We start from the raw sequence: 27,311 nt of genomic DNA, 5'->3' as shown, positions 1-27,311 counted from the left end.
TTAGTTCATGTTTCTCTGACTACTTTTGGGAGAAAATCTTACTTTTTGGGGAAAAAAAGGCATCATAAAAAGGTAAAGTTTTAGTTAAAAACAGTAAGCACATTTCTGGGCTAAATTATGTCTCCAAAGTTTTAAGCTTTCTTTTCTCAACTGTATTCCAGTGGCTCTGTGATTTTAGTCCTTAGTCAGTATAATTTTATGTTGCTGAGACTGTTTAACTCTATCATTTGAATATATTTTACATGCAAGAAGATTTGTTCATTGGCTGTCATACTGTATTGAGATGGTAAAGAGAAACTTCAAATTGAATATAAGACACACCACTCTTGATTTTTTTTTTTTTTTGAACTGTGTCAGGGTTTTAAATGTTAGCAAGAATATAGGAAAAGGACAGACAAATACAAACCGGAAAGCAGTTATGTTGAAACTAAAATGTCACTTCGTAACAATATGAATTTGGTTTCTAAAGATACGCCTAGAAATTTAATCTTCTAAATTATTCAAGAAAGATGTTTTTTAAAAGTGTATAATATTGAATTCATGAGAGTATGTGAACTAATGCACTTAGAAAGCATTTAGAGCAACAGAAATGTTTGATATATGAATGTTTTTCCTGATGACACAAAGCTAGCTGGAAAATCCCTTCAAGCAGGACAGTCCCCAAGCATTCTTGTCATTCAGACTTTCAATGTAGATAATAGCTTTCAACAAGTTATTTAATAGCCTTTTCTTTTCTTTCTTTCTTTTTTTTTTTAAATAAGATGAATAATGTTGACTCATTTTTCCAGGGCTTCTCTCTGTTTCTCTGTGTCTTGGGGTCCTGGTTAGTATGTCTCTTCAGTAGAGCTTTTCCATCCTTCTTCTCTCCAGTCCTTTTTCTATTTATTCTTGTATCAATTAATTTATGCCACAACTGTGTACTGAGTCCAGCTACATACCAGGCCTGGTTGGGCGGAGGGAGGGTAATATATGGATGGAGATGTTACTGAAAAAGACACACAAGACATAGTCTCTGTCCAGAAACCCTAAAAAAAAGGGTCTTTTGTGTATTCTTTCACTCCTTATAGTCTGCAGCATGCAGAGGCTATCCATTCTCCATGCTACCTTGCCATCAGGGGACTGGCTCTGCCTGGGGTCTGCCTGCCTCGGGTGCCAGGGGCTGACATTTGATCTTTCTGAGTTTTGCTTTTCTTCTCTGTAACGAAAAGAGGTGAACTCCTAAGGAGACTCCAGTTCTAAGATTTGAGCCCTCCCGTGATTTCTAGTCCACACATTGGTGCGTCCAGCGGCTCAGTGAACCCTTTCTCCCATGCAGGTGCTGAAAGCAAGATGAGCTACTTCTCAGATTCTGCAGTGAGCGGCCTTGCCTCTTATTCAGCAGCACGTCCTGCAGTGGAGGTAAGTGAGGTCTTCCTGGCCGTCCTCTTGCCCACCCCGCCTTCTCGCCTCCCCTGACCTCTGCCAAACAGAGGAGGCAGGGATCCAGCTCCAAAGTTGAAACTGGCTTTGAATCTTTTGGTGGAATAAATATGTGAAATTATCTGTCTTTTTATCAGCATATAAAGTAAAAATCTAAGACTGATGGATTGGCTGAAAGAGATTTTTAGTATGTTTGTGTCTCAGAGAATATGACTCAAAACATGATTATCAGATAAAGCCAGGTGATTTTTTTACTGCTCAGTTCATTTGGTGAAGATTTTTTACATATTGATATACCTAAGACTTATTCTTAGCATAATTTAACTTATTTTTGGCCTCATATATAGAAGTTAAATAACACAAGCTTTCTAATCACAGTACTTGAAACTGTAAATGAAATGTGACAATAAATTTATAGGAAAACTTCATGAATCATAGAATAAGGAGGGTAAAAGGAACTTTAAAATAGGACAGATGAAGTTTCCTGCCCTTAGAGAAGAAGACTCTCACCCAAACTATGTGCCGATCAGTTAGAATGTTTAGATAAATTTCTTATAGACTTACTGTCTGAGAGGTACTATAATTTTTTATTCATCAATTCCAGTGTTAAAATAACCTTTCATATTAGCAGATATGTAATTAACTATTCTAAATTCTGTATTTATTTGTATAAACATCATAAATGTTGAACTTTTTTACCTTACTCTGGAAATGGACAGATGAGTTTATTGTTAATCCTTCAATCGACCGCAGCTCTAACTCCAATCTTTGAATGTCCTACCTGAGATTCTTCAGACTTTTTAACACCAGTACCCTTAAGTTAACCATGACCTCTTACTGTCATTGCATATTGAAAGATCTGATGTGTTTGAAATTATTTTCTGTAATACTGAAAAATTAATTACTCAAAAGCTAGTCTATGTTTAAGGGGTGATTAACACATCTCTCTTTACTGGCTGTTCTGTTACACATTTTTTCTTTTCAAAATGGCCTCCGTTTTCATATAAACATCATGCACTATTTAAAAAAATTAGAATCAGGAAAAGATTTTGACTACACGATTTGCATCAGAAATATATTTTAAAACACACACGCACACACATACACACAGTCCAAGCCAGGAGTCAGTTAATTTTGCTTAGTAGAAATTGCCAAGGGAAGTATACATTACGGTCACAAAAGAGGCTAGAGAAGTTGCTGGGGATGACTCCCCCAGCTTCTCACACAGAGGTTATTGCCTAAGGTCAACAAAAATTACACTAAACTTTTCTTTAAGATGATATTGTAGAGATTTTTTTAAATAAATAAGAATATAGAGATTTCAGGGCAAAATGTATCATTGACTTGGAAAAGAAGAACGAAAAGCTAGCCTGTGTTAATTCTTTTTACCAATATTGCAATCAAATTATAAAAGGTTAATAACTTGTCTAAAAAAATGCCACACATATTTGTATTTATTTTAGATACTGAAATAAAAAAATTTTATTGTAAGCATACAAGTTGCAAGCATAATATTAAATAATCTGGAAATTATATGAGATTAAAAAACCAAAAAACAAATACTCAGAATGAATATTTTTAACTTAAGTTCCCTCACCCAACTGAAAACACTGAATATTTTTGATTCATTTTGAATGATATCCACTGGTTTCAAAACAAAGAACCCATTTACCCCCACCTCAATAACCATATCTGAAAAGCATTACCAGCATATGGGATCCTTTCTGCTACAAATTTCAAAGTTGCTTGGGTAAAAGTAGAAGGTTGGGTAAGAAAACTGCTAAGTTATTGTTCCAGCACTGTCACTCATAACTTCTCTCTGGGCCTCCGTTTCTCCATCACTGGGCCTAGTTAAGCAACCTTTCAGAACATAGAGCAAGCAGAAAAGTCCTTTAACTTCTTCACATACATTCTCTCTAATAACAATAAATAACTAACATGTATCGAGTACAAACTCAAGTTCCATAAACCGGTTCCTACAGATAACCTTCAACTTTAGACTGAGATATAAAAAACAGTCAAAGATCTCTAAATTGTCAACAGGATATAACCTTTTGGGACATTGGCATTAAAAAAGCTGGCAAATTGCACACTTTCAATCTCGATATAAGATTTTGTGGAAGAGTGAGCACAGCTTCACTAACTTTCCCAGACAACGAAGTTAAAGTCCCACGTGCTGAGTCTTCTTCTCATTCTGCTGGAGCCTCTCTGTCTAGAGCACAACCAATGGTGATTAATCCAAGAATCCGAGTCCTCCTCCCTGGTGCCCTTGTTTCTGATTTAGTTAGATTGGGCCACCAAGATAAGGAACTCAGTCCCAGGTATGAGAGTTTGAGGGTGGAAGAAAAAATATAAGGGTAGTGGGTTTTCAGCTGAGTAATTTTGCTCCATGACATATTTTTGGCTGCCAAAACTTGAGAGATGAAGTTGCTATTGTTATCTAGAGGGTAGAGGCCAGGGATACAGCTAAACATCCCACAATATATAGTGCAGTTCCTCACAACAGAGAATTATCCAGCCCTAAATGTTGGTGGCGTCTAGGCTGAGTAGCTATAGAACAAGTTCGAAGGCAGGATGGTACTGCCTTCGAACAGTACCATCAAGCCAGGTCTTTATTACTTGTAAGTTATTGCTTTAGAAAGAGAAATCTTAAAGAAGAAGAAATGAGAATGTATTCATGTTATGAAGGGCATTGCTGAGCCTACTGCTTTAGTTGTCTAAGAAATAATCTTTTAAATTACGGTAGAAATATTTTCTAGTCTTTGAAGATTGCTAAATCTCAGATTCCTTATTTGTAAATTAGAGGTAGTGTTAACATTATTTGTTCATTTACTGTACCAGAAAAATGCTTAAAAGGGTCTCAGCAACAAAACAAAAGAGTCTCAAGTTGTAAAATCAATGTTACCATCAGGTAACAGCCATTTCACACAGAACTCACATTGTCTGCCTCAGGGTCAGCTTGTCAAAACCAGGCCATATGTTTTCCCTCTTGTAAGGCCAGCCCTTTGGGAGATTGCAGTAAATGAAGTGATGTCACAATGAGAGGAGGTAGAGAAACAACACTTTTGGAAGTTGTCTGGCCATTGCGTGGGAGGGGGTGACATGTTCAGGTACTTATATGGATTGTGTATCAGGGACCCTTTCATCCAAGGGGAGGAAGTGCTCCTTCCTGTTATGCTACCTCAGCAAGCCTATAGAGAGCCCTGGAAGTCTCTCACAGTGCTGGCCCCTTGTCCTCTCATGCGTCATCCTCTTCTTCATGCCATTGAACCAGCAGAGCTGGGGGAGGGCAGGAATGGGAGGGATGGGCCATCCCTAGTTTGACCAAACATGTCCCAGTCCTTGGTTACCTTGTAAGCAAAGAGGACGTGTGGAGGAGGTCCTCAGGGGTTAATGACCCCTGGGCCATTGAGGAAGCACCTTGAACTGTTTGGAGGAAAAGGACAGCACTGTGCACTCATGACTTCAGAGCTCACGCCCTTAGGGATACAGGAATATGTCATGGCAAGAGTGGCAGCCCCGAGTGCTAGACCACACAGAAGGCACTGATGTCCGAGGGGTAAAACAAATATTCCAAAATGCCAGAATTTCCTAGGATGAGACTCTGGGTTTAGAAAACATCCCTTGTAGTTTGAGGTGGGGTAATTACATTGAAAACTTGCCTTTCTTTCTAGATCAAATGCTCTTCTCTTATAAATTGACTTGTGAATTTTTTATATGAAAGATTTCCGAATTGTGTAAATAAGATCACACACATTAGATACTTAGTTGCTTTGATTGTGCAGAGTAACATGACATGAAATCATGGCTATTTCAGACAAATGATCACTGGATGTGAATAAGGAGTGGAAATACATATGAGTACATGCTGGATGCCAGACTGGAGGGGGCAAATGGGAGGCTGACAGCTTTCGACAGGCTTATGCATTGGCCTTCAGCCTTCCTGTGCTGTTCCAGTGGGATCTGAGGGACTGGTGGGCCTTCTGAATCTAGTGTGGTGCTGGCAGAGGGGATTAGCCTGGCCACATGGCTTAGCTAAGTGCATTGCAAAAGTAAGCTCCAAACCACTGCCCTCAGACACGGCTTCCTGTCACAGAGGCCTTTGAGACTGACTGTGGATCTTGCCAATCACTTCATGGTCTGAGCAAATTACCTTTTGTATATTTTCTTTCTTTTTTCCATTGTTGATGGATGGATTGATGGACTCATAACTCTATATCCACCTTCTGACATTCTGTTGAGGAAGAAGAGAGACCTTCCTTGTTCCTGCCTCTGCACCAGGGATTAGAGCCTTCAGTCTTGGGCCAGGCAGCTGTGCAATGCAGCCTGGCCAGCTATCATGGATAACACTTAGGCTTTGGAGTCAGACAGACCTGGATTAAAATCTGGTCTGTTATGCCCTAGTCATGTGTCTTTGGACAAATTACTTAACCTCTCTGAACCTCAGTGTAAAACAGGTAGATGTGAGGTCATTGTAATGGTTAAATGAGAAAATGCTTGCCCAGTGTCTGCTACAAAAGTGACTTCAGTTACTTCCATTTCATTATGGTCACCATGTCTTCTCTGTTTTTCTCTGGACTTTGTGATTGTGTTAGGTGGACACATGGAGGGAGGAGTGGAGGCGATTCCACGTATTATCCATACAAGTGTGTGGGTTGCCAGAACAAGAAAAGGCTACTAGGGGACAATGGAGACATTCTTATTGAGAAACCCGCTTGCTTCATCACTACCCTGCATTAGAAACAGCTCCCTTGCTGCCAGATTAAAGTTCTCTTGTAATGGGCTGGTGGTTTACAACCCCATTGTGTAAACAGACCTGGTTCTCTTATCTTGAGTAATTGCAGTTTAATTGGGCCTCCTTGGGAAGCAACTCACTTTTTTACCCAAGACTGTTCAGACACATGCCTCAGGATTTAAGTTTTGAATGTCCACAGAGCAGTTGGTGCTGTCCCTGCACTACTTGGGAAGGGCTTATGCCTGTCACTATGAAGGTTAGCACAAATGCCCTTTCCTTCTTTCCGGGAACCCTGGAGAGCAGTGGGCAAAGTATCAGGGAAGTGGGAATGCACAAAGAGAAATTTGGGATGTAAATGGAAACTGAAAAAAAATTTTTTCTTGTTGCGTGGGATGGCAATAGTTTTACCCCTGGGAGATTGCTGGGCATAATGTTTAAGGAAACTATTTATAGGCATAACTTCATGGTAGTTAGAAAATTTGAAGAAAAGGAAAGTGATAATGTATATTTTCCCAGCATCTTAGAAAGTGGGACTTTTCTAAGATACCGGGTGCAAGTTCAGGGCCAAACCACGACATGGAGACGATCTTCCAGTATCAGGAAATTAAAATCTAAGAGGTTAAATAAATTGCCTGAATTTACAGAGTGGGTGAGAGGTGAAGTGTAGTCCAGATTTTCTGACTCCTGGGATAGGACATACCAACTACCTAATTCATCCTAATCATTTTTTAGGTATATGGTGATACATAATAACTTAGAACAGACTTTGATTCGTGCATCTTTACGTCCTATTTATTGTGATTTTGTCTTCTCTGATTTGTGAAAGAACCCAAACTCCATTTTGAAATTACTGCCCAATCTTTTAGCCATGGTGAGTTTTCTCACTCACATCCAATAACAAGACTCAGAACCTCATCTTCCATCTCCACACTATGGCGTGCATTATGCTGTCACCCCTGGAGTCACTGGGAGTCTGAAGGCTCCATGCCAGGTGAAGAGGAGCTGACAAGTCACACGATCTCACCCAGGTCTCACTCAGCAAGGGAGTGCCAAGTCCAGGCACCCAGCATGGTCTGAGGTTCAGAGGCTCTTCGCACTGCCAGCCTCGAACATCACTAGTGCCTGCTGCAAGAGAAGGGGCTTATGGTCTCAGGATGACGAGAAGAGCGGTGGTGTTGGTGACACTGCCCTCAGTTTGGTGTGCTGCCCCAGGGCCAGGAGGTGTCTTGGGATCTCCTCAGCTGTGGTCCACATAGAAACCAAGTCCGGCTTTTTCATTTAAGAGCAGGATTCGATCTTCTTCGTCTATAGCATTCTCTCTGTGCTTCAGATTTTTCTTCTCTCTCAGAAACTTGCAGTATGTCAGGCCTGCCCTTTCACCAAGGCCCAAGACCATCACTCTTATTGTTTTAAAAAGAATTTCCTGGCCTTGAGTCTAAAATTAAATTGCCCTTTGAGAGTTTCCTATTTTGTCTGTTCCTGCCTCTCCTGGTAGCTGCACCACCCATGCCCGCCCCCCACGCCTTGCTAGAGTACTCAAGCTGAGTACTAAGGAGGGCTGAGCACTAGGTTAAGAAGCATTTCTCTTTTGCCTCTTTCCATTCTGTCTCTCAAGAGAGGAGGAAAAGTGTTCCCACCTGCAGCAGATGTGCTCGGTGTCTTTCTGATGACCAGAGATGCTGTGCCCTAAACTCTTCGGCGTTGCTCATGAAGTTTCTCTGTGATGTGTTGGACAATCTGTAAAAGGAGGTGCTAGCTCACCTAGCATCTTCTGGGAGTGAGGATGCCCAGCTTTGGTTAGAAGTCTGTAGAGTTGTTCAGCTCAATGTGGAGAGATAATTGCATGCTGTGGGGTGGAAGGTTTTAAACTGAGAAATTGTCCACTTATTGTGTAAACTTTTATTGAGCATCTACTGTGTGAGAGCCCCTACAACTGTTCAATAGCTAGAAACTTGCTAAGCTTCACCGTTGTGCAATGAAAAGTGGGGAATGTGGTGTCAATACGGTATTTGAGCATGGTTTTACAGAAGAATAAAGACAAACAAAAATGAAGACCATAATACACTTTAAGGGGATACTGTACCTCATGAATCCAAATTATGATTATGACAACTTTTGGCTCCATAGGTTTCTCCACCCTGAAGTTATTCTACATCAAATGGAGGCTGTCAGTCACAAGGTCAGGAGAAAGAATGTGGACAGATCAGCAAAAAAGAAGGCTTGCAGTTGGAAAGGAACTTGGAGATCATTAAGGCCAGCCTCCTCAGGAAGCAAAAACTTAAAGAGGTTAAGAGACAGGCTGGAGGTTTTGTAGCTCCTTAGGGCAGAGCAGGACTTGAATCCAGGCTTCCTGACTTCCAATCTTTTGTCTCCCTACAGAGCATATGAACATTTGTGACATTCCCAGAATAATACAGAGTTCTCCCTGTGGATGGCAAACCCCTGGGCCCATCCATTCAGAGTTAACTCAGCTCTGCCTCTGGGTTAACTTTTTTTTTTTGAAAGAGCAACTTCTAGAAATATTTTTCTGTCTTGTATGTTTGTGGCCCTGCATATGGCTAAACCCTAGGATTCTGAAGTTGATCAGAGAGAAGACAGATTTGCTTCCACAGAGTTTGCACACTGAGTAGCACATACAGCAGAATAGTAAGGATGGAGTTAAGAAGCACACACCTGAACATGTAAGGCTGTTTGGCTAAAGAGAGAAACAAACTTGAAGAATGGATCATGCATACTCATAGGCAGGCAGATTCCAAACGTTTGCAATTCAGCGTTGTAAAAGTATTCCCCTTGTCTCTCTTTACAATTTGGGAGTCTTTTGGGGGCAGAGAGAACTAAAACTGTAAGCAAAGCAATGGCTGTGAGGTTTCGCAGAGCAGGGGTGGGAAAAGGTAAAGAGTTGTCATAAAGAGATGGCCGTGAAGGGTGAAGAAGAGAAGCTCGAGGTCTCTGATGCTGAAGCACTGAGAAGTGGAGCTAAGAAATAGACGAGACCTTAACTGGAGGAGGAGTGGAGGTGGTCCGCTGTGGTAGTACTGTTAGAACTGGCTCCCTTTTAGAGCAGAGATGAGGATAACCTTGTGTCCATTGTCCTGGTAGTTTCCAGACTTCTGGGGCTTCATTTTGTTCATTTCCAGGGTCAGAAAGAGGAAGGGTTAGGCTGTGGGCTCTTATCCTCTGATAGCTTAGGTAGCTCAGCACCGTGCGTGCGTGATGGAGCAGAGCAAGGACACATGATTTCCTGAGCTGCCTGGGCTCCAAGGCTACCTGGCTCCCATCCTGTTCTTCACAGCCACTTGCTAACCACCTCTGGGTCTGAAGCTGCCCTTGGCTTCCGTGACACTGTGCACGTACTCGTATTCCTTCCTATGTCTTTATCTGGTCCTTCTTTATTGTTTTTCCCCAATTGCTCATTCTTAATTATAGGCAAATTTAAAGACCCTTTTTTGATCTTTTCTCCTTTTATTTTAACTGCCATTTTCTTTGACTCTGTAGTCTAAACTGGCTCCTTATGCTGCCTAAATCTAACTTTACTCTTTCCTGGCTTCTCTTAGCATGTGACCACCTTAGGGATCCCTCCACCAAGGTGCTCTGTCTTCCATCACTCCATCCAAACACAACCCAAAGTAGAACGGTCTCCACCCTTCTTATTTATGTACCTAAACACACCATTTTCACTAGCATAGAAGCAAGCAATCTGGATATTATCTTGGATTTCTTGTTTCCTCTTCATCTCTATATGCATGACTGTACTGCGACTCTCTCCTCGTAACTGGACTGCTGCTCAGCTCTGGAACTAGTCTGAGACAAGCGAAGCACTCAGATGGGGCAAAACTTAAGGGGTGCCGCCAATCAGTTTTGAAGCTAAATAGTGTCTGAATGCAACATTTACAAAAATTATTATAACAAATAAAAAGTTAATTGAAGTTCAGATTAGTTGGGCTGATGTTTCTTTGTTGCCTCAGTCTCTGGTATGGCTCTGCAGGGCGCTACTACCGTTTGGGTCAGCTTTCCCACCCTCTGCTCTTGCCTGGTGCATCAAACACGGCTATCTATCTGGAGCACATGGATTCGCCATATCCATACTTCTAATACACCTCCAGTGCCTTACCCCTGAAGCCAAATTCCTGTCTGGTATTCACGGCCCTCAGCACTGTGATCTTTCCCTGCCCCTCCAGCTTTAATCCTTACTAATTACCCTCTTTTATGAGCATCCTCATTGCCCCAGAGCACAGCTTTCCCTCATGCTTATCACCATCAAACAACTCAGTCTTTATCTCTCTACCTCAACTATTTGAATCTTTCTTATTCTTCCTTACATAATTGTATATGTTCCTTTTCACCGTTAGGCATGTCATCTTCTTCTTTTGCTCTCCAGGCTCTTTGCCAAATGTTCTACTCTAGATATTACTCAGTCTTTCACTTATTACCTTATTCTGCTTCCTCTAGGAAGTCTTACCTGCTACCACTCCCCTCCCCTTACACATCAGTACTTAACTTGTCATATCCCCTCACTGTAATTTCCTGTTTACTTGTCTGTAGTCTCCTCAGGGTAAAGTTCGTTTCTTGTTCATATTGTGTTCTTATCATATAACATAATACTTGACATGATATGAATTTGTTCCATGAGCACACACTGCTTCCATTCATCTACTACCTATTACGGGATGGCAGTCACTCTACTTGAGCAATCTGTACTAGAGACACACAAGCTTCATGTTGCACGGGTAGGAGAAAAGAGTCTGAAATCAAATAGGTTCGAGTTAGAATACTATCTTCATGATTTTATAAGCTGTGTGGGCTTCGGAAATTTACTTGCCCTCTTAAAGCCTCAGTTTGTTCTTCTGTAAAATGAAGATGAAAATACTAATCTTACACAATTGTGGTGAGGATTAAATGTGACTATTGCACAATGCTTAGCACACCAACTTGCATAGGGCAGGTGTGGGATGGATGGATGTCATTTTTTTTCAGAGGTCACCTGTGGGATGAATGAGCGAGGACCTGTCAGATGGTTTCCTTAAAGCTGTGACAGGAACTGGGGGTTTTGTTTGCATCTAATGAAGTCCCTTCCAGTTGTAGCCAGGAAAGGAAGGTGTCCACAAAGAGTTAGAATTTATTTGGGGTGGTGCCTTTTTAAAGCAATGAGGTGGGAGCTGTGCTGCACAAATTTCTGGCCGGTTGATAACTTGCTTCTTTCTCCTCAACTGAGACAGTTTCGTAATGAATTGGAACTGGCTATGTGGTTCTCTTGAGTAAAAACGTCATTTCACACTCTATGAAATAAGTATTAGGTCAGTTTGTGAAATGTCTAACAAATAGGCAGGTGTCTAGATGACAAGAGTCAGGATGCCCCCAGGAGCATTCATAAGCAAAGATGTTTGTGGTTCATGATAGGCTTGATACATTAGCTCCTTCTTGTTCTTAAAAATAGGGTTCTCTGGCTCCACTGAGAACAACTAAAGAGGAAATATGTCTTAAAAATAATTTCCATTTATAAAATAATATACGAACTATCACTGACAACAAAGAGCCGGGTTTGAAAACAGGAGGAGCTATATGAAAAAAGCTGACCATGAAAACTCAGCCTGGTGCTGCACGTGGTTGTTAGTCGAAGGCTGTGAGTTGACTCACTACACAGCCATGCTGCCTTTGCTCGGCTCTACAACTTCACTACTTTGTTCCTAACCACTAACTCTTCTGTCTTCTATCTCCCTGCATACTGCATCTAGCTCATTTCCTTCAACACTTCTGCACACTACACCTTGCCTCCAGTGGCCTTTCCTTAGCAGAGAAAGTCTAAACTTTTAAACCTGAATTCAAATTTTCCTCAGGTTCCCATCACCCTAAGCAGAGCCTGTGACCATTACCTACCACCTATCTACTCAGATCCTGCTTGTACCACCTACTTCCATTTTACAAGGATCTTCTCTGGTTTAGGCAAAGCATGGCCACACTGTCTCAAAAGGAGACATGGCTTGGCAACTTAGAATTTTCCTTTATACCACTTAGAATCCAAGTTTCTTCCCTTAAGACCCTATTCCTGTAATTCTGATACTTGACATTGAGTTTTGAGAAAGGCTCTAGAGAAATAGAAAAAGATGGGGCTAGATATCAAGAGCACACGGCTAGTCTAGAAAATGTGTTTCAGATCGGTTTATTGCAAAGTACTGTTGGAGAACTACTAATCTTTGGGAATTTAAAATAAAATCTTAATGTAGTTGCTTTAGGAACTTACAATATTAAAATACAATGTTAGCAAAAACAGTTTTAAGAATTAAGGAAATGTGTCTGACTGAAGATCAATAGAGTATTCTTGTTGGTAATTTCCCTAAATCTCTTGATCCCAAACACAAAGATTTAGCAGAACTGTCATTGCTTCATTTATATTCTGTGGTTTTCACCGGAGTCTCCTGGTAGCAGAAGGCTGAGGACCTTAGCTTCTGATGTACAATTCAAGGCAATTCCATTCAATTACAAGAATGTTGTTACTTTCTTAGCATCTTTAGTACAGTTTGCAGATGAAGAGCCCCAAGATACACTTCATTCAGCCCTAGTTTGAATGATTTAATAAATATTTTTAAAAATATGGTCCAACATAATATGCACAAGACCTCCTTCTGTATTTTGGGTTTGATTGTCATTTTTCTCTCTGCAATTACTCTGTTCTGTTATTTTTACTGAGGTTAAGTGAATGGACAATTAAGAAATGGAGAAGAGAGTGTACATAGTGAATGATCAAATCTAATGTAATAGGGCTGAGTTCTTGTGCTGCAGCTCAACAGGAGACAGGGTACAGGACGCTCTCAATCAAAGGGTCTAGCTGAAGGTTAGCAAGCTACTCTTTAGAGATGAGACTACCGCCTGAGAAGTTACATTCTTTAATTTTCACCTTAACATCAATAGATTTAAACACATCAAATTCTAGGAATGTTTGATTTTCTTAGTGGAGTTTTTATAGAGACAGAGGGACCATAAGAGAAGAAAGTTGAGGATGTGTCAGTGTAGATTAGTCTCTAGTCTCAGAGAGTCTTCTTCATGAATCTGCTGCTGCTTCTTTCGTGTCTTAATTTTTAAACTTCTTGCCCAATCCCAGGAATGTTAAAGGTCTCTTGGATTAAAAGAATACCTGCTTTATACTAGGCTTCTAATATACTATTTATTACATGCATTTCACATTTTATTTTACTTTACATATAATTTTATAACACATGTCATTTCATTTATTCCTTCTACTTTATGAGGTAGGTATTATCATTCCCATCTCACAATTGAGTAAACCGAGGTTTAGGTAAAGAAACAGTCCCAGGCCCCCACGTAGTAAATGGTGAGACAGGCTGTGAATCCATGCATATATGGCTTCGAAGAACAGAGTCTTCAATACCACAAAATATGGCCTCCCACATAGCACATTTGTCTTCCTTAAAGAGTACTAGGCGGATAGTTGATAAGGGAGTGGCACAATTCCCCAAATGTTGGGAGAAATGGCAAATTCCTATCTAGCAATCAATACCATTAAAACCTATGTACATTATTTAACTGAAAAATGAGTGATTTTTATTATGTGGTATATTTTTTGTTTTTCCTTCGGCATTTATCACCTATCGATTCTATGATATTGGAATAAGTCTTATAAGAATATCCTTTCATGGTGTTTTCACAGAGTAAGAAAATATAGAAGACCAAAAGGAGGAGGGTATAAAGAGGACCAAGATTCTTTCTTGCTCTTCACCATGGGTTTTTATTTGAAAATTAGAGAAGGTAGTCCTCAAATGCTTGAAGGAATGGTTAGAAATAAATATGTACACATAGTCTAAGTCAGAAACATTTCCTATTCTGTGTCTTTTTTTTTCCTTTGGTGGGGGGGGGGTGCATGTGATCAATAGTTGGTTCTAGTCTGTTATTATCTATGGATGATTCCTGTTTACATGGACGATATGATGTTATTGTCCCATTAGGGCTAAACTACAGAAACTTTCCTCTTAATATATTTCCTTTATTTTTTTTTCTGGTTGCAGAGGCAGGGACTTATCAACTCTTATGAAGATCCTCGAATGGCCTGTGGTTTCCAGTCTAATTACCACCCACAAAGAACTTGCTATCCCTTCTGGGAAGAAATGGCCACTCAGGAAGTACCTACTGGCCTTGAACATTGTGGCTCAGGTAGGAACATAAAAAAAGGCTGAGAATGAGGAAAGAGTTGAAAGACAATAGAAATTTCATGAGGGCTGCGTTCTCTGAAATAACAGCTACCATATCTTATGTGGGTACGGATGCTATTGTTTTCTATTGGAAAGCCCCCTTTTAAATAATTTTAAGTTATTTTATTCTCCAATGACAGGAAAACTAAACTCTATGAATGGACCCAAGAGAGGAGGGGTTGCTTTAGGTCTTCATTTTATAAAAAGTTCTGTCTCCTGTGCATTTCCTGTGACTTATCCGTTTCAGCCCAGCTATTGACAAAGGGCCTAGAAGTTTTGCAGTCATAAAGTGTTAACCAGATAAATCATCTTCTTATAGAACATAACTTCTCTCATTCGTCTTCTCTTTCCATCATACCCTACCTCTCTGGCCATGACCATTTGTATCTGGCTTCTTCCTCCTCCCACTTTCTCTCTCCCCCCAATTCTTTACAGAAGCTCCTCTTTTCCTCTCAGCATTCCATTCACTCTGGACTTGGTCACAGTGCTGCCCTCTGGTGAACAGGAGTCACATTCCTCCAGGAATGGATCCACTCTCCCCCAGGACCTGAGAAGTTCAAAGGCCTTATCCAGATTCTATTTTGCAGGACACTTTGCATTTCTTACCAGTCACATTTGTCTTTGTTTACCTGCCATTTTTTTTGGTTCATTTTTAATATGAAATGTAAAACTTGAATTTGAGAATTCTGAAATAATTGATTCAGATATTAATTTCAATTTTTCATAAGAGCACGGTATGATAAATAACCCAAATATCAAAAATGCCATTTAAAATCTGTGTTTTCTCCCAGGGCGAATTCTTCATATAAGAAATTATTACTCTCTTACATATTGAAAATATGTAATTCTGAGGAATTACAAAGGGGGAAAGCCACCAGAAATAAACTTAAGTACAATTTTGTTGTTGTTGTTCGGCATCTCTTAACTCTACAAAACTGTATGGTAAAAAAATACTTTTATAATGATGGAAATATAAAATATATGTTTGTTCGTTGTCCATGCCTTATCTTTCACCACGAATACCCAGAGAGGCACAGAGCAAAATGCTGTGGCATTTGGCAGGGGTTGGGAGGAAGTCATGGGGGTTGATTTCCAATTGCCTGGTTCTTCCCCAGGGCAGAATGTAACCAGCTTCTGTGTTATATGTTCTCTTGACTCATTACACATTGATCTTTGAGATATTCTTTGGACCACTCTGGATCTCAGACATGATGACATTCATGTCACTTTCTGCTTGGTGTCTCAGTTCCTCCAAGCATAGATATAGACATCTCAGTGATCAATGCATTTCAAGTGGCAACAGGGAGGATTTTGCACCTGTTCACAGGCTACACTTAAGTATTTAAAATTTTAAGAGATAAAAAAAAAGATCCTTTGAAATTCTAAACAAAATAGATTTAATTTTGATTTGTGTAAAATAAAAATCAAAATGGTTGTGTCTACGTTAATATAATTCTCGAATCCTATTAATATCACCAGGCTTAAATCTTACATCTTCTAATGCAAGAATGATCAAAGTTACTCTGCCTTAACACTTTTAGCTTGAGATGGTGCTTCTGCTTGCTATGGGTTACATTTTATTAGTAGCTTCAACCATGTCACTTGCCCATAGCCTTAGCATCAGAATATCTGTTCTTCATACCAAAAAAGATGGTCCTTCTCTTTCTTATGTGAGAAGTACATAAATTCCCAAGTGAAGCTGATTTTTCATTCTCCCCCTTGTCAAGGTTTCCAAAGGTAAAAGACTTTTTTATATCAGAGACAATGAGACAGTGTCTATGTAGAACTTCTCAGGATGAAGATGCTTTAAAATATAAAGATTTAGAGCAGTATTATATAGTCTTCCCATATTCTCCTTTATTGTTGCAAGAAGAAGGAAGGTGGGGGCACCCAGATTAGTGGCTCTGAGAAGGGTGGGAAGATGGGGACACATAATAACCAGCCTTTAAATGACCTTGGTTGCCATCAGCTATAGCTCAGAAATGTTAGAAAGCCTTCATATGGGGAGTGGTGCCTCAGTGGCAAATGTGTTGTCTGTAGATCTCTCTGTCTTAGGCTTCCTTTGATGGAATTATCTGGCAAGAACCCTGAGCTTTTTCAGCCCCTCCTTTGCCTTTTGCGCTGTCCAGATGAAGAAGTTGCACTGATTATTTCTGGGCTGTGGTCCAGCCCTCCTCAGTGATGGGTGTCCTTTGGAAGGAGATTGTGGGGTTTTAGGGAAGGGAGATGAAGACGCGGACCAACCAATGATTTCTCCAGCTGCAGCATATTTCCTTGGAGTTGTGTTGAGTAAGAAGAAAGAAGGAAAAAAATACTCTACATTTTTTTTTCATCTTCTTTTATCCTATTTATAACTTGTTTCCTTCCCATCCTCTGTCTCATGGCCACTCCCCACCCCCTGCTCCGTCTCTCACGTTTTGTGCTCTCAGAAGGGATGAATGAACTTCTTTTCCAAGGACTACACATCTGTCAGTGACTGGAACACCCGGCAGGAGGGGCCATTGAGGAAGGATTAGGCCCCTTCCTCTGAATGTTGCTCATATTCACAAACAGGCAGAGGCTGAGAAGGAGAGGGTGGGGAGAGTGGGTAGCAAGGGAGAGAAAAAGCTGAGAGAATACAGATGGGGGAGAGCCTTCCCAGGTGAATGGAAGAGAATACTCAGTAACTGAGATGAGTCAAGACTCGGTTAGACAGAATAGACAGTAGAGTCCTGAGGAGGAAAAAAGAGATGTGTGGAAATGGATGGAAAATAAAGGTGGATATTAGTAGAGAGGTAGAGAATATTGGGAAGAGAAAATGAAAGATGAATGGGAAGGGGAAAAGAAGAGGACCCCAGAAAAAGACAAGGCAAGAAGGGGAGGGGAAGATGACATGAAAGAGAAAAATAGATGAATCTGAGGACATTAACTATACAGCTAAAAAGGGAAGCCACATTTGCATGCAATTGCCTGTGCAGCTGTTCATTTCTTCATGACAATCTTGTAGTCATCATTTTCTTTCATTTCTGCCTCCCCCGTCTGCCTCTCCCCCCTTCTCCCTATCAGCCTGGAGCCATTAGTGAGAGCCAATGGGGATGGAGAGCTGGTGTTCCGCATGAATGAATGGGCCCTTTCTGTCTTAGCTTCTCGTCATCTCTCTGTCGGGGAGTCTTGTGAATCAATGGAGCCCCTCACACAAGACATGGCTGAAATGTCTGTTACTGTTTATAGTCTGACTAGAGTGGTGCCCACTGACCCTACCCTTTTCTCTGTTCCTTTCCTCTATTTCGTCCCCCAACCTCAGCCCTTTCTCGCAATTGTCATAGCAAGATTCTTTTTAAAAATCAATCTCTTGCTCTTCATCTCTAAGAACTCACTAACATTTCACTGCCATTGAATATTATGACGAGTTTCTATCCACAACCCTGTTGAAAGGATGGAGTAGATGACAAGTCATTTTTAGATAGAGGCGGTGAGTTTAGAATGGTGCCCAGACCCAGCTGGAGTCATTCAATGCCTATTTTCCACTGGGAGCTGGAAGACTGACATCAGAGGCCAACTAAGCTCGTGGGGCACAAGACCTCAGTCCACCCCATCAACTGATAACTGTCTATAGTGGATTATAACTTCATAGTTCTGATTCATGAATGATCATGAATCACCTTTCCAGAGTGATACACTATCAAAATATTTTTCATTTCAGGGATAGATTTGTTTTGAATCAGCCAAAGTTATAGAAGTGATGTTGTGGCCTGAGCTCACTTTTGCAAAATAGTTGCTTAGAGGGGGGAAAGCAGTCTGCAGTTATAGACCACAGTAAACCCAACTTACCCTCAGGGAACGAACCCCGGTCTCGTTACCATGTCCTGGATTTCAGTAACAAGACAAAACTTTTTTTCTTCTTGTATAATGCAACTTTGTATGTTTTAGGTCATTGAACATAGGAAAAACCTCATCTACCCACATTCACATCCTACTTCCACTCTCATTCTCCATGAGAGAGGAAGTATATATTGTATAAGAGTAACAAAAATCCAGACTCTAGAACCAGATTGCTTGAGTTTTTTCTTTAAATTTGTTCTTTAATTACAATTGAAATATAATATTATATTAGTTTCAGGTGTACAACATAATGTTTAGACATTTACATATAAATACCTTACAAAGTGATCACCCTGGTAAATCTAATATCTATTTGACACCATATGTAGTTGTTACAATATTATTGACTATATTCCCTGTACTCTACTTTGCATCCCTGTGACTATATTTATAACTGGCAGTTTGTATTTCTTGCACACCAGCTCGCCCTGTGTGACTTAGGCAACTCAATCTCCATACTTCAGTTTCCTCATCTAAACCAGGGGTTCTCAGAATCACCTGGAGGGCTTACTAAAATATAGGTTGTGGAGTTCTAGCCTCAGGGTTTCTGATTCAGTGGGTCTCAGGGATTTGCATTTCTCACCAGTTCTTAGGCGCTGCTGCTGCTGCTGCTGCTGGTGGTGGTTAAAACAGCGCTATCACTTAGCAAGCCTGATATGAATGTTTGCTATTGTCTAAACGTGTCTAAATATCATTGAGTCAGAAAGTGACGGGTAGAACACTTTTCGTGGCCAGTGTCGCATACTGGAAACTGAGCAGATATATGGGAAAAGAGAAAGACCTATTCCTTGTCTCTGAGCAAGTTTTATTCAAGTGTGTATGATAGGGTACATTTACATGATAGAAGAAATGGTTCCCCTATGAAATATTACACCTATTTATGAGATAAAAGTTGGGAATTTAAGTGTGCGACTTCGGATCTTACTATTTAAAATTTCTAGAATAAATTTTCTAGCAAATGTTAGGACTAAAGAATGTCTTTCCCAAATAAACTTTGGAAGTTCAAGTGGGAGATATACTGAGAATCTGAGTTCATGGTCTCTCCTGGGGCTTTCTCAGACTGCCAGGCGGCTGGGAGAGATCAAACCTGGGCCAGTGTTTGGAAAGGGCTATCGACAACCAGGTGGGAAGTTTCAGCAGGAAAAACAAATGCCTCCAATTTGGCTTTTAAGTGTTGAGAACATTGAGGGGATGCCAGAGAGACTCGTTAAATGGAGATTCACCTTGCTGTCAAATGTTTATTCTCATAGCAGGTTTGTTCTTTCAACCAACCATCTCAGATGGCTCTTTGGTTTTAAAAAATGGTATCTTAAACGCTAACTGCAGCACATACTTGTTCTCTCCTCATTCAGGGTGTGTGTTTCCTTTACTAGAGGACCTGTTTCAGGTTCTTTGTTCTTCAAAAACAGTTCTGATCCTGTTTGTGCAGTTCTGGAATGTTGTCATGTGGACTGTTCCTCTCAGGGAAAATTTCGACCTCACAATCTGACTTGATAGTTGTGGTGTTTGGGAAGAAGATAGCTGTAACCCTGTAACTGTTTCACAGAAGATGACACTTGGGGCTTAGCTGACGTCACAAGCTACTTCCAGGGAAAAGTGCTGAGGGAATGCTGATGCAAGAACATCCTTTCCCCACCAGTATCCCATCTCTGAGAGGCCCAAGGGTTTCAACGAGGAAATGCTAGAGGACAGAGAGGCAGACCAGTCTCGCCGAAGTAATAGTACATTAGGAAGAGAACCTGTATGTAAAAAAAACCATCCCCCACACTTGCTCTATCATTTTGTTCTTCTGATGAGACTTCTACGAATGCCTGACCCCTGTTCTCCATAAGTGAAGGATATTTCTCTGGCTATGGACTGGAATTGCTCCTATTTACCAATGTTACACTGCCCCATCCTTTCTATTTCCATCCCCGGCTCTCCTGGTAGCTTTCCAGCCTGTGCTATTTCATACTCAGTTTACCAGAGCTTTTGGTATAAGTTTTTGAGCATAAACCGAAAGGCACTGAATCCAAGCAAAGCGTTTAGTGTGGTGGTGGAAAGAGCAAGAACGCGCCTGGGATCTCGTTCCCTCACCTTTAACAGGTGGGATACTTACACTTATTCAAAGAGTTCTTGTGTCCCTTAAGTGGGATGACATACTGAAAAGGTCATGGCTATAGCATGTCATTAATAAATGGTACTTTCCTTCCTCCTTACAGCACATTTTGAGTGTGAATTTAAGTGAACCAAAGAAACCAGAAGTCCCACTTTTCTCTAAGAAGTCTTGCCTGCCTTCATCCTGCCCAAGGCTATTTTTCTGACACCTGCCAACTTTATACTTCGCTTTCTCATTTTCCTAGGGCATAGACAAGGGAGCCTGGTGAGGACCAGAAAGAAGCACAGCCCACTAGGGACCACAGAGCTATGTCTCTCTAGAGTCACTAGTGGCCCAGGGCCGTAAGGACTGCAAGTCCTTTACAAGTACCAATCACCTCTGTAAGTCCCTGGGAAGGAAGGTAACCTAGAGGATGACACTGGAGGTCACGGTTAGTTGAGTGAGTTACAATTCAAGTGCAAGCATTCTGCTGGCTGTCCTCTGATTTGTTGCTTCTCAAAAATCCTAGGAAGTAACAGCATTGCACTAGAAATCCCAGGGGCCTGGGGAGAAAAAAGTTCTCTTAACTTTTTCAAACCACAAATATTTGGGCCGAGTTGGGAAAAGGTCCCTGGGGCATCGAGTTCCTATTTGATTCAAGCAGTTTGACCCTTCTTCTGGAAGTCCTAGAGCGGGGGCTGGGGACATGGGCCAGGGCCTGGCGTCAGCCCCCGCTTGGCTGAGCTCTGTGAATGGAAATCTGAGGGTGGGGGGAGTGATGTGGGAGCTGGATGGAGTCCGGCAGGCCGAGAGGAGGGCTGTGTGAAGGCGGGCAGGGTGGGGGCGGATGCGCAGAGACAGTCTGTTTTTCTCGGTGTCTGGACGTGGAGAGACTCTTACTCTCTCTCCAGATGTTCGCTGTGTTTATAGCTGCCGAAGCCGGAGACCCAACTGCCTCATTACTAAGTTTCCTTCTTGCGCTGCAGCCAGGGGTCTCAGCGGGGCTGCAGCTGGAGGAGGCTCGCGGGGGAGGGGCCTGCGAGGCGTCTGGCTCCCTCCCCCGCCTCTGCGTCCCTAACCCCTACCCCGCCCTCCTCCCCTGCAAGCCTCCCAAAATACACGAGCACACAAAAAGAAAAACACCAGCAGATTTTTTATTTCAGAGAGTAAACACTTGGGCCACGGGGGTCTGGAGGTTATGGGAAAAGAGGAAACCATCAGGCTAATCAGGCAGGCACACACTTCCTTTGCTGAAATAAAGCAGAAATCTTCGGGCTCAGGGCCGGCGGGTTAACCCCGGCACTGCCAGCACCGCACGCCGGAGCTCGGGTGGCAGAGGACCAGGGCTTCAAATCCAGATCCTGGCAGCGGAAGAGAGGCTGCTTCGGCCTGGCCTGAATGCCTTCTCTCATGTCTGTGCTAGCAAGTCTGTCCCCAGCTGGGCTTTAGAAAGAGACGATTGGAACAGAAGAGATTCTGGACTTAGATTCGGTTTTGCAAGAGGTCGGAGGGAGTTCTAGATAGTGGAGGAGATAAAGATAGGTAAGAGAGCTACGCTCTACCCAGAGCACATGCGTGGATTGCTACTGTGTGGAAATGAGCAAGAGAGTTCAGTGGGACTGATTTGGGCCAAGCTTTTAGCCCTGCCACCTACCACCTCTGCAACCATGACCAAATTACCTACCCCTTCTGAGCCTCAGTTTCCTCGTTTGTAAGATAATAGTGCCTACCTCACAGAACTAGTGGTGAGGAAGGAAAAGCCCACTCATTGAAGATGGAAATGCACCAAAACATGGCTCTGAATTCATGATTTTATATATTACTTTAAATTGATCAGTTTCCCCACTCCCTTTTTTCTCCCCCTTCATCTTCCTTCCTTCCTTCTTTCCTTCTTTCCTTCCTTCCTTCCTTCCTTCCTTCCTTCCTTCCTTCCTTCCTTCCTTCCTCCTCTTCCTCCCTCCCTCCATTCTTCCTTTCCTTTTATTTTTTTCTTTCTGTATTACATGCCCTCAGCTTCAATCTTCACTCATTTGCTCCCTAGCTGCCTGTCTGGAGAGCATAAATATCTCATGGGCCACAGGTCATAGGTCAAACAGGAGACCTAATTGCACTCTGAGAGAAATGACCTTTTCACTGATGTATAGGGCAACCTTTGGCTCTTTCTGACACTGCCGGTGCGAGTGGCCCATCAGCTTTCGCTTCAGACCCTGCCCCAAACCGTGAGCTAGTCTTTTGACCAACTTGCCCTCAAAAAACAGTTTTTTAAAACCTAGGACTATGCTCTCCCCACTTGGTTCCTGAACATCACAGTTAGATTCATGCATGACCTTCAAAGAAATGTTTTACTCCTTTGGACTTTCTTGCTTTTTAAGAACACAGAGTTTTGGAACTTCTGTTCACTCTTTCAGTTGTCATTTTAAAAAGTCAAAAAAACGAAGCTACCAATTCTGGAAGTTATTTTAACAGTCTTTTCCATACCACCTGAGACCTGCTGAAGTGGTGCTAAAGAAACAGAAATATCAGTGATTTAAATATCCATAGAGCCAGGCTCTAGTTGCCTTTGCAGTTATCACTTGAATTCTTACTTGCTTCATACTTTTTTTTAAAAAAAATATATCAACCCTGACAACTTTCTGCTAGGTCTTAGACCTGCAGATTCTCATAAAGCAGGGGTGCTTGGCCCAGATGAATTTTAGAAATGTGTGGTCCCTCTGATATTGTGTGCAAGAATTTTTTTAAAAGGGTTTTTAGCTTTCCCTTGACTCTGAAAGTGATCTGAGACCCACAAGAGGTTAAGACCTATTGCCTCGAGCGAAAAGGTACCTTAGTGCCCCCTGTAATACTTAGCTTATTATACTTAGGACACTAAACATATCTGTGAAACTGGATTGAATTCGCTGGTATAAGCTTCCCTCTCATCAGCCCCTTCTCACCACTTTGGTCATTTAAATCTGGAAGCTATTTCCATCCCATTGTCTCAGAGACATTGGGCGTTGAACCTTGCCTGAAGTCTTTTTTCTACATCTCCTTTTATTTCGTGCTCCATGGAGTGATTTCCACAAACATTTGTGAAGGTGATATAAACCTGTGGTCTCTCTACCGTGAGGTGGAGGTGAGGATGGGGCGGAGCACGGAGAGTCACTTTGTACTCTGCTTCTCACAGACTTTCCAGTGAGGGAAAGCTTGTCCTGAGCAACTCTGTATTACGCAGGTGAAAAAAAATGAGTGGTAGAAACAGTGCCTCCAAAGGAGGCAGAAATCCAGAGCTAACGCCTCCTCCAGCAACAGGTACAGAAGCAAAGATGGCACAGAAACCTCGCGATACTGCGATTCTCCTAGCCGATGCCTCTGACTCTGGGCTACCCTTCAGAGCCTTGGCCTCATTTCTGATCTTCGGCTTTTCTTGGAACCATTGTCTGTTATATCTTCTACCACAAACTAACTTAGACAAGAGGAGAGCATTTCCAGAAGTCTCAAATCTAGTGCGAGAGATTACCCCACCCTGCGTCAGCGTCAGCTACTTTGAACTGCCCTAGGGCCTCTTAGCATCACTTTCTTTGGTCAATACAGATGGACTTTCTCAGAGCTAAGGGTTTGCATCATGACAAATGCTCACAGGTTGAATGATGGCTTTTATAATGAAACTGGCTAAGATGACTGTAGGCTGTTTCTGGAGAGTTGAATAAAGACTGGAAATACTCAGGCATTTCATCAATGCTTTGAAAAAATCTGAGTGTAGAGTTTCTGAACAAAACCATCCTATCATGATGCCAAGTTTGTTTGGCTTTAGTGTTTTCTTTTTTCATTAACATGGTTTTGATCCCTCTACATTTCCAGTTAGATAACAGTATTTATCTTTTTTTCTATATTGCTTCTCTACTGATCAATAACAACCACAACAACAACAAAAGTAAAAACAGTTCAGGTCCCACTCTTCTTCAGTTTTAAATAATCTTATTGTAGAAAGTCCAAAAGAAGGCCTGTCCTTCCCAAACTGCTTGAGGTAGAGTTGCCCTTCATTGAATACTTTCCATATGCTGAGGATCACACACAGGTGTTTCCTTTTACTCTTACAATATTCCTACGAGAGTGATGTCATTCCCATTTTACAGATGAGGTCAATGAGGCTCAGAGAGGTAAAGTTACTTCCCCATGGAAGTCTGACTGTGATTCTCGGAGGTAAGGGAGGTTCAGTTAAATCGAGGTTTACTCCAAAGCCCATGCTCCTAATTATTATACAAACTTCACCTTCTGCTCCAAACACTTTTTAAAGTCTTCATTGTTGTTGCATCCCTGATGGCTAATGCCCACCTCTAGGATAAGGGGATATAAGCTTTCCTAGCTGTTTCACAAACCAGAGAGCCATGGAAATCTTACAGAGACGGAATAGGGAAAATGAGCTGCTGTGGCCTGATTCATTTTGGACCTTCTCTCTGGTTTTTGTTGGTGGTGGTGGTGGTGGTTCTTTTTTTTTTTTGGTCTAACGTTGGTTATTTAAGTGCATGAAGGAACACAGAATTCTGCAAGGCTGCTTCAGAGAATGGCGTCTCCTCTGCTGGGCTTTCGCTTGGGGTCTGTCACCTGAGCACTGCACCCCCTCTGCCCCTTTACTCCTCTTCCACCAACCAGCTCTTTAGGCAGAGTCGCTGAGCAAGAGTAAACCCTTAGAAGTTTCTGAAAGGTTATACCCTTGAAGCTATCCACAGTGTACACAGCACGTGCTGAAGTTTACACAGACTTCTCAGACCTCTGAATAGGGAGACTAATTGTGGGGAAGCTGCTTTTCAGCACACAGGATGGGCTGTTCTCTGTGGGTTTTACTATCAAAAGGCTTTTAAAAGTGCAGTGCAGCCATTGTTGAATATTTCACAATGATTTAAATACCATTTCTTTCCTCACAGCTGTTCCATATGAGTGAGCCTAGAGTGCTATTTTTTTTTTTTTCCTGGCAAAAGATGTCTGCTGTATAAACCTAAGCACTGGGGTAATGAGATTATTTGTGTGCGAATTCTTTAGGAAAGCATTTCTTTATTTTAAACTCAATGTGATGCAGGACTGCTGCTCTGGAGACGGGAGAGGGAGAGTCTTGAAAGAGAATGGAATTGAAATGTGTCTGAGCAGAACTGGGAGAAGGAAGGGGTGAGGGTGAGGGGGTGAGGCTTTAGTCTCAGAACATTTATCCGCATTTCCCCAGGCTGCCTGCGTCTCTCAGCCCTAGTGACTGGGCTAGGGAGGAGGGAAATTCCATATACATTTTTTTTTTTTTAGTAAACAATCACTTTTCCATCTGCCCTTTCGAAATTCCTTCCTGATCTCACAAGTTTTTAATGGAATTGAAGGAACACTTGTTTTGCTCTCTACCTATTTTTATACCAAAGGAGCTTTTTAAAAACTTGTAAAATATACAAGGAAAACAGCTTTCTTGGACTGTTTAGGGCGGTTTCCAGAATTAGGATATATTTGACCTTACTGGTGCTGTATCGTAAGTGCTGTACCAAGTATCTGCTCATCTTCTCTTGCTTGATTTACTGTTCGTTTTCAAAGTTTTCATTGTCTTTCATAGAAATTGAGCTTCAGGTAAGCAGTGAATTGGAACTAAGTATAAAATCAATTAAGATTAAATACCAGTGTAGACTTAACTTCTTTTAAAGTATCTCTGGGGAGTTGTCTGCTGCTCTTCAGATCCACTGAATACTAAGAAAAAGATGTAATAAATAGGAAAAGAGAGATTTAGATTAGCTATGGTGAAATTTAACTCTGAAATCCATTATGAAAGGAATTTGTGAATTACTTCTCCCCTCAAATACCTTTCAGAATATTTCAGAAGTAGTTTAACTATTTTTTAAAAAAATATCCTTCTGCTTCTATCACATAAGACAAATATTTCAAAATCTTTTAAGAGAACTTCAAGGAAATGTTTTAGGAAATGGTCGAGTGTGAAAGAGCAGGTCAGATATGAAAAAGAAAGCTATTGACTTTGGGAATAATCTTTTACTTCTGCTGTAGTGCTTGAGTCAGAAGGGGACTTGGGCGAGGCATGCTGGTAGGAGAATTCGACCAATAAGATTAGGGGGCTAAAGACAGAGAGTTTGAAGTGTGATTCTGGACTTCTCCCACTGCTATTGATCACTTTCTCTTTTCACTTCCCAAATTCTCCAGTGTCTGTGGCAGAATGGGCAGGTGAAAATTAGTCATTCTTCCCTCCCTCTAACGGAAGTGAAAGGTCTACTGGAAAGGCAAGAGAGAATTTATGCTGTTTCGATTGCTTTAAAACACATAATCTTGTCCCTCTTTCCAGCTGTGTACTAGTACTTTGTCATGTGAATATGTGCCATGTTTCGATTGTTGTTGCTGCTGTTGTTGTTGTTGTTTGTGACCATTATAAAAATAATGTTATCTGTTTAAAAAAAAATTGTAAAGAATAGTAGGGGAAAAGGCAGTTTAGTCTCATTACATACTGGTTAGGATGTTGAGGTCTCTTCCATGGATATTTTTCTGTGACTAGTCCACCTGGATATCACACAGACATCTCAAAAGTTACACTTGCGCTCCTCACTTTCTCTCCTGCCTGTGTCTGTCTTGGTGAATGACACTGTCATCTACCAATCACCAGGCTAGAAAACTGGATGTTATCATCAACCCTTTCCCTTCTGCCTTAACATTTATGTTGGTTAAGCCTCTTCTTGTTTTCAAGCGGCAGAAACCTGGCTCAACTAACTTAAGTTTAAAAGGGAATTTATTGACTCACAGAACTGAGAGGTCCAGTAGGAGACCCAGTCTGGGGAACTCTAGTAAATCAAATAATCTTGTCAAGTCCCTCTTTTCTCCACTCCCTCTCCCTCCTCTTCCTCCTCCTCCTCCTCCTCCTCCTCCTCCTCCTCCTCCTCCTCCTCCTCCTCTTGCCTTCTCCCTCTCTCTCTCCTTTCCCCCTCCTTCCCCTTCCCCTCCTCATCCTCCTCCTCTCTCTGGTCTTTGCTTTAGTAGGAGAGAAGTGAGGTGGGGGTTCTATACTGGAAGA

The 27,311-nt window shown here is 41.5% G+C and overlaps 1 protein-coding gene across 1 annotated transcript in view; it reads left to right on the top strand.

The window, feature by feature from the left end:
* Positions 1-27,311, top strand: part of ETS1 (ETS proto-oncogene 1, transcription factor) — a 120,167-nt gene that overhangs the window by 10,443 nt on the left and 82,413 nt on the right. Inside the window, exons 2-3 of the mRNA XM_016139143.2 lie at positions 1,316-1,398; positions 14,173-14,317. Of these exons, the coding sequence (XP_015994629.1) occupies positions 1,316-1,398; positions 14,173-14,317 (228 nt within the window). The remainder of the gene's footprint in view (positions 1-1,315; positions 1,399-14,172; positions 14,318-27,311) is intronic.

This window comes from Rousettus aegyptiacus, unplaced genomic scaffold (genome assembly GCF_014176215.1).
Source record: "Rousettus aegyptiacus isolate mRouAeg1 unplaced genomic scaffold, mRouAeg1.p scaffold_m13_p_5, whole genome shotgun sequence".
In the NCBI taxonomy this organism is placed as follows: domain Eukaryota; kingdom Metazoa; phylum Chordata; class Mammalia; order Chiroptera; family Pteropodidae; genus Rousettus; species Rousettus aegyptiacus.
This window is presented reverse-complemented; position numbering and strand designations above follow the sequence as displayed.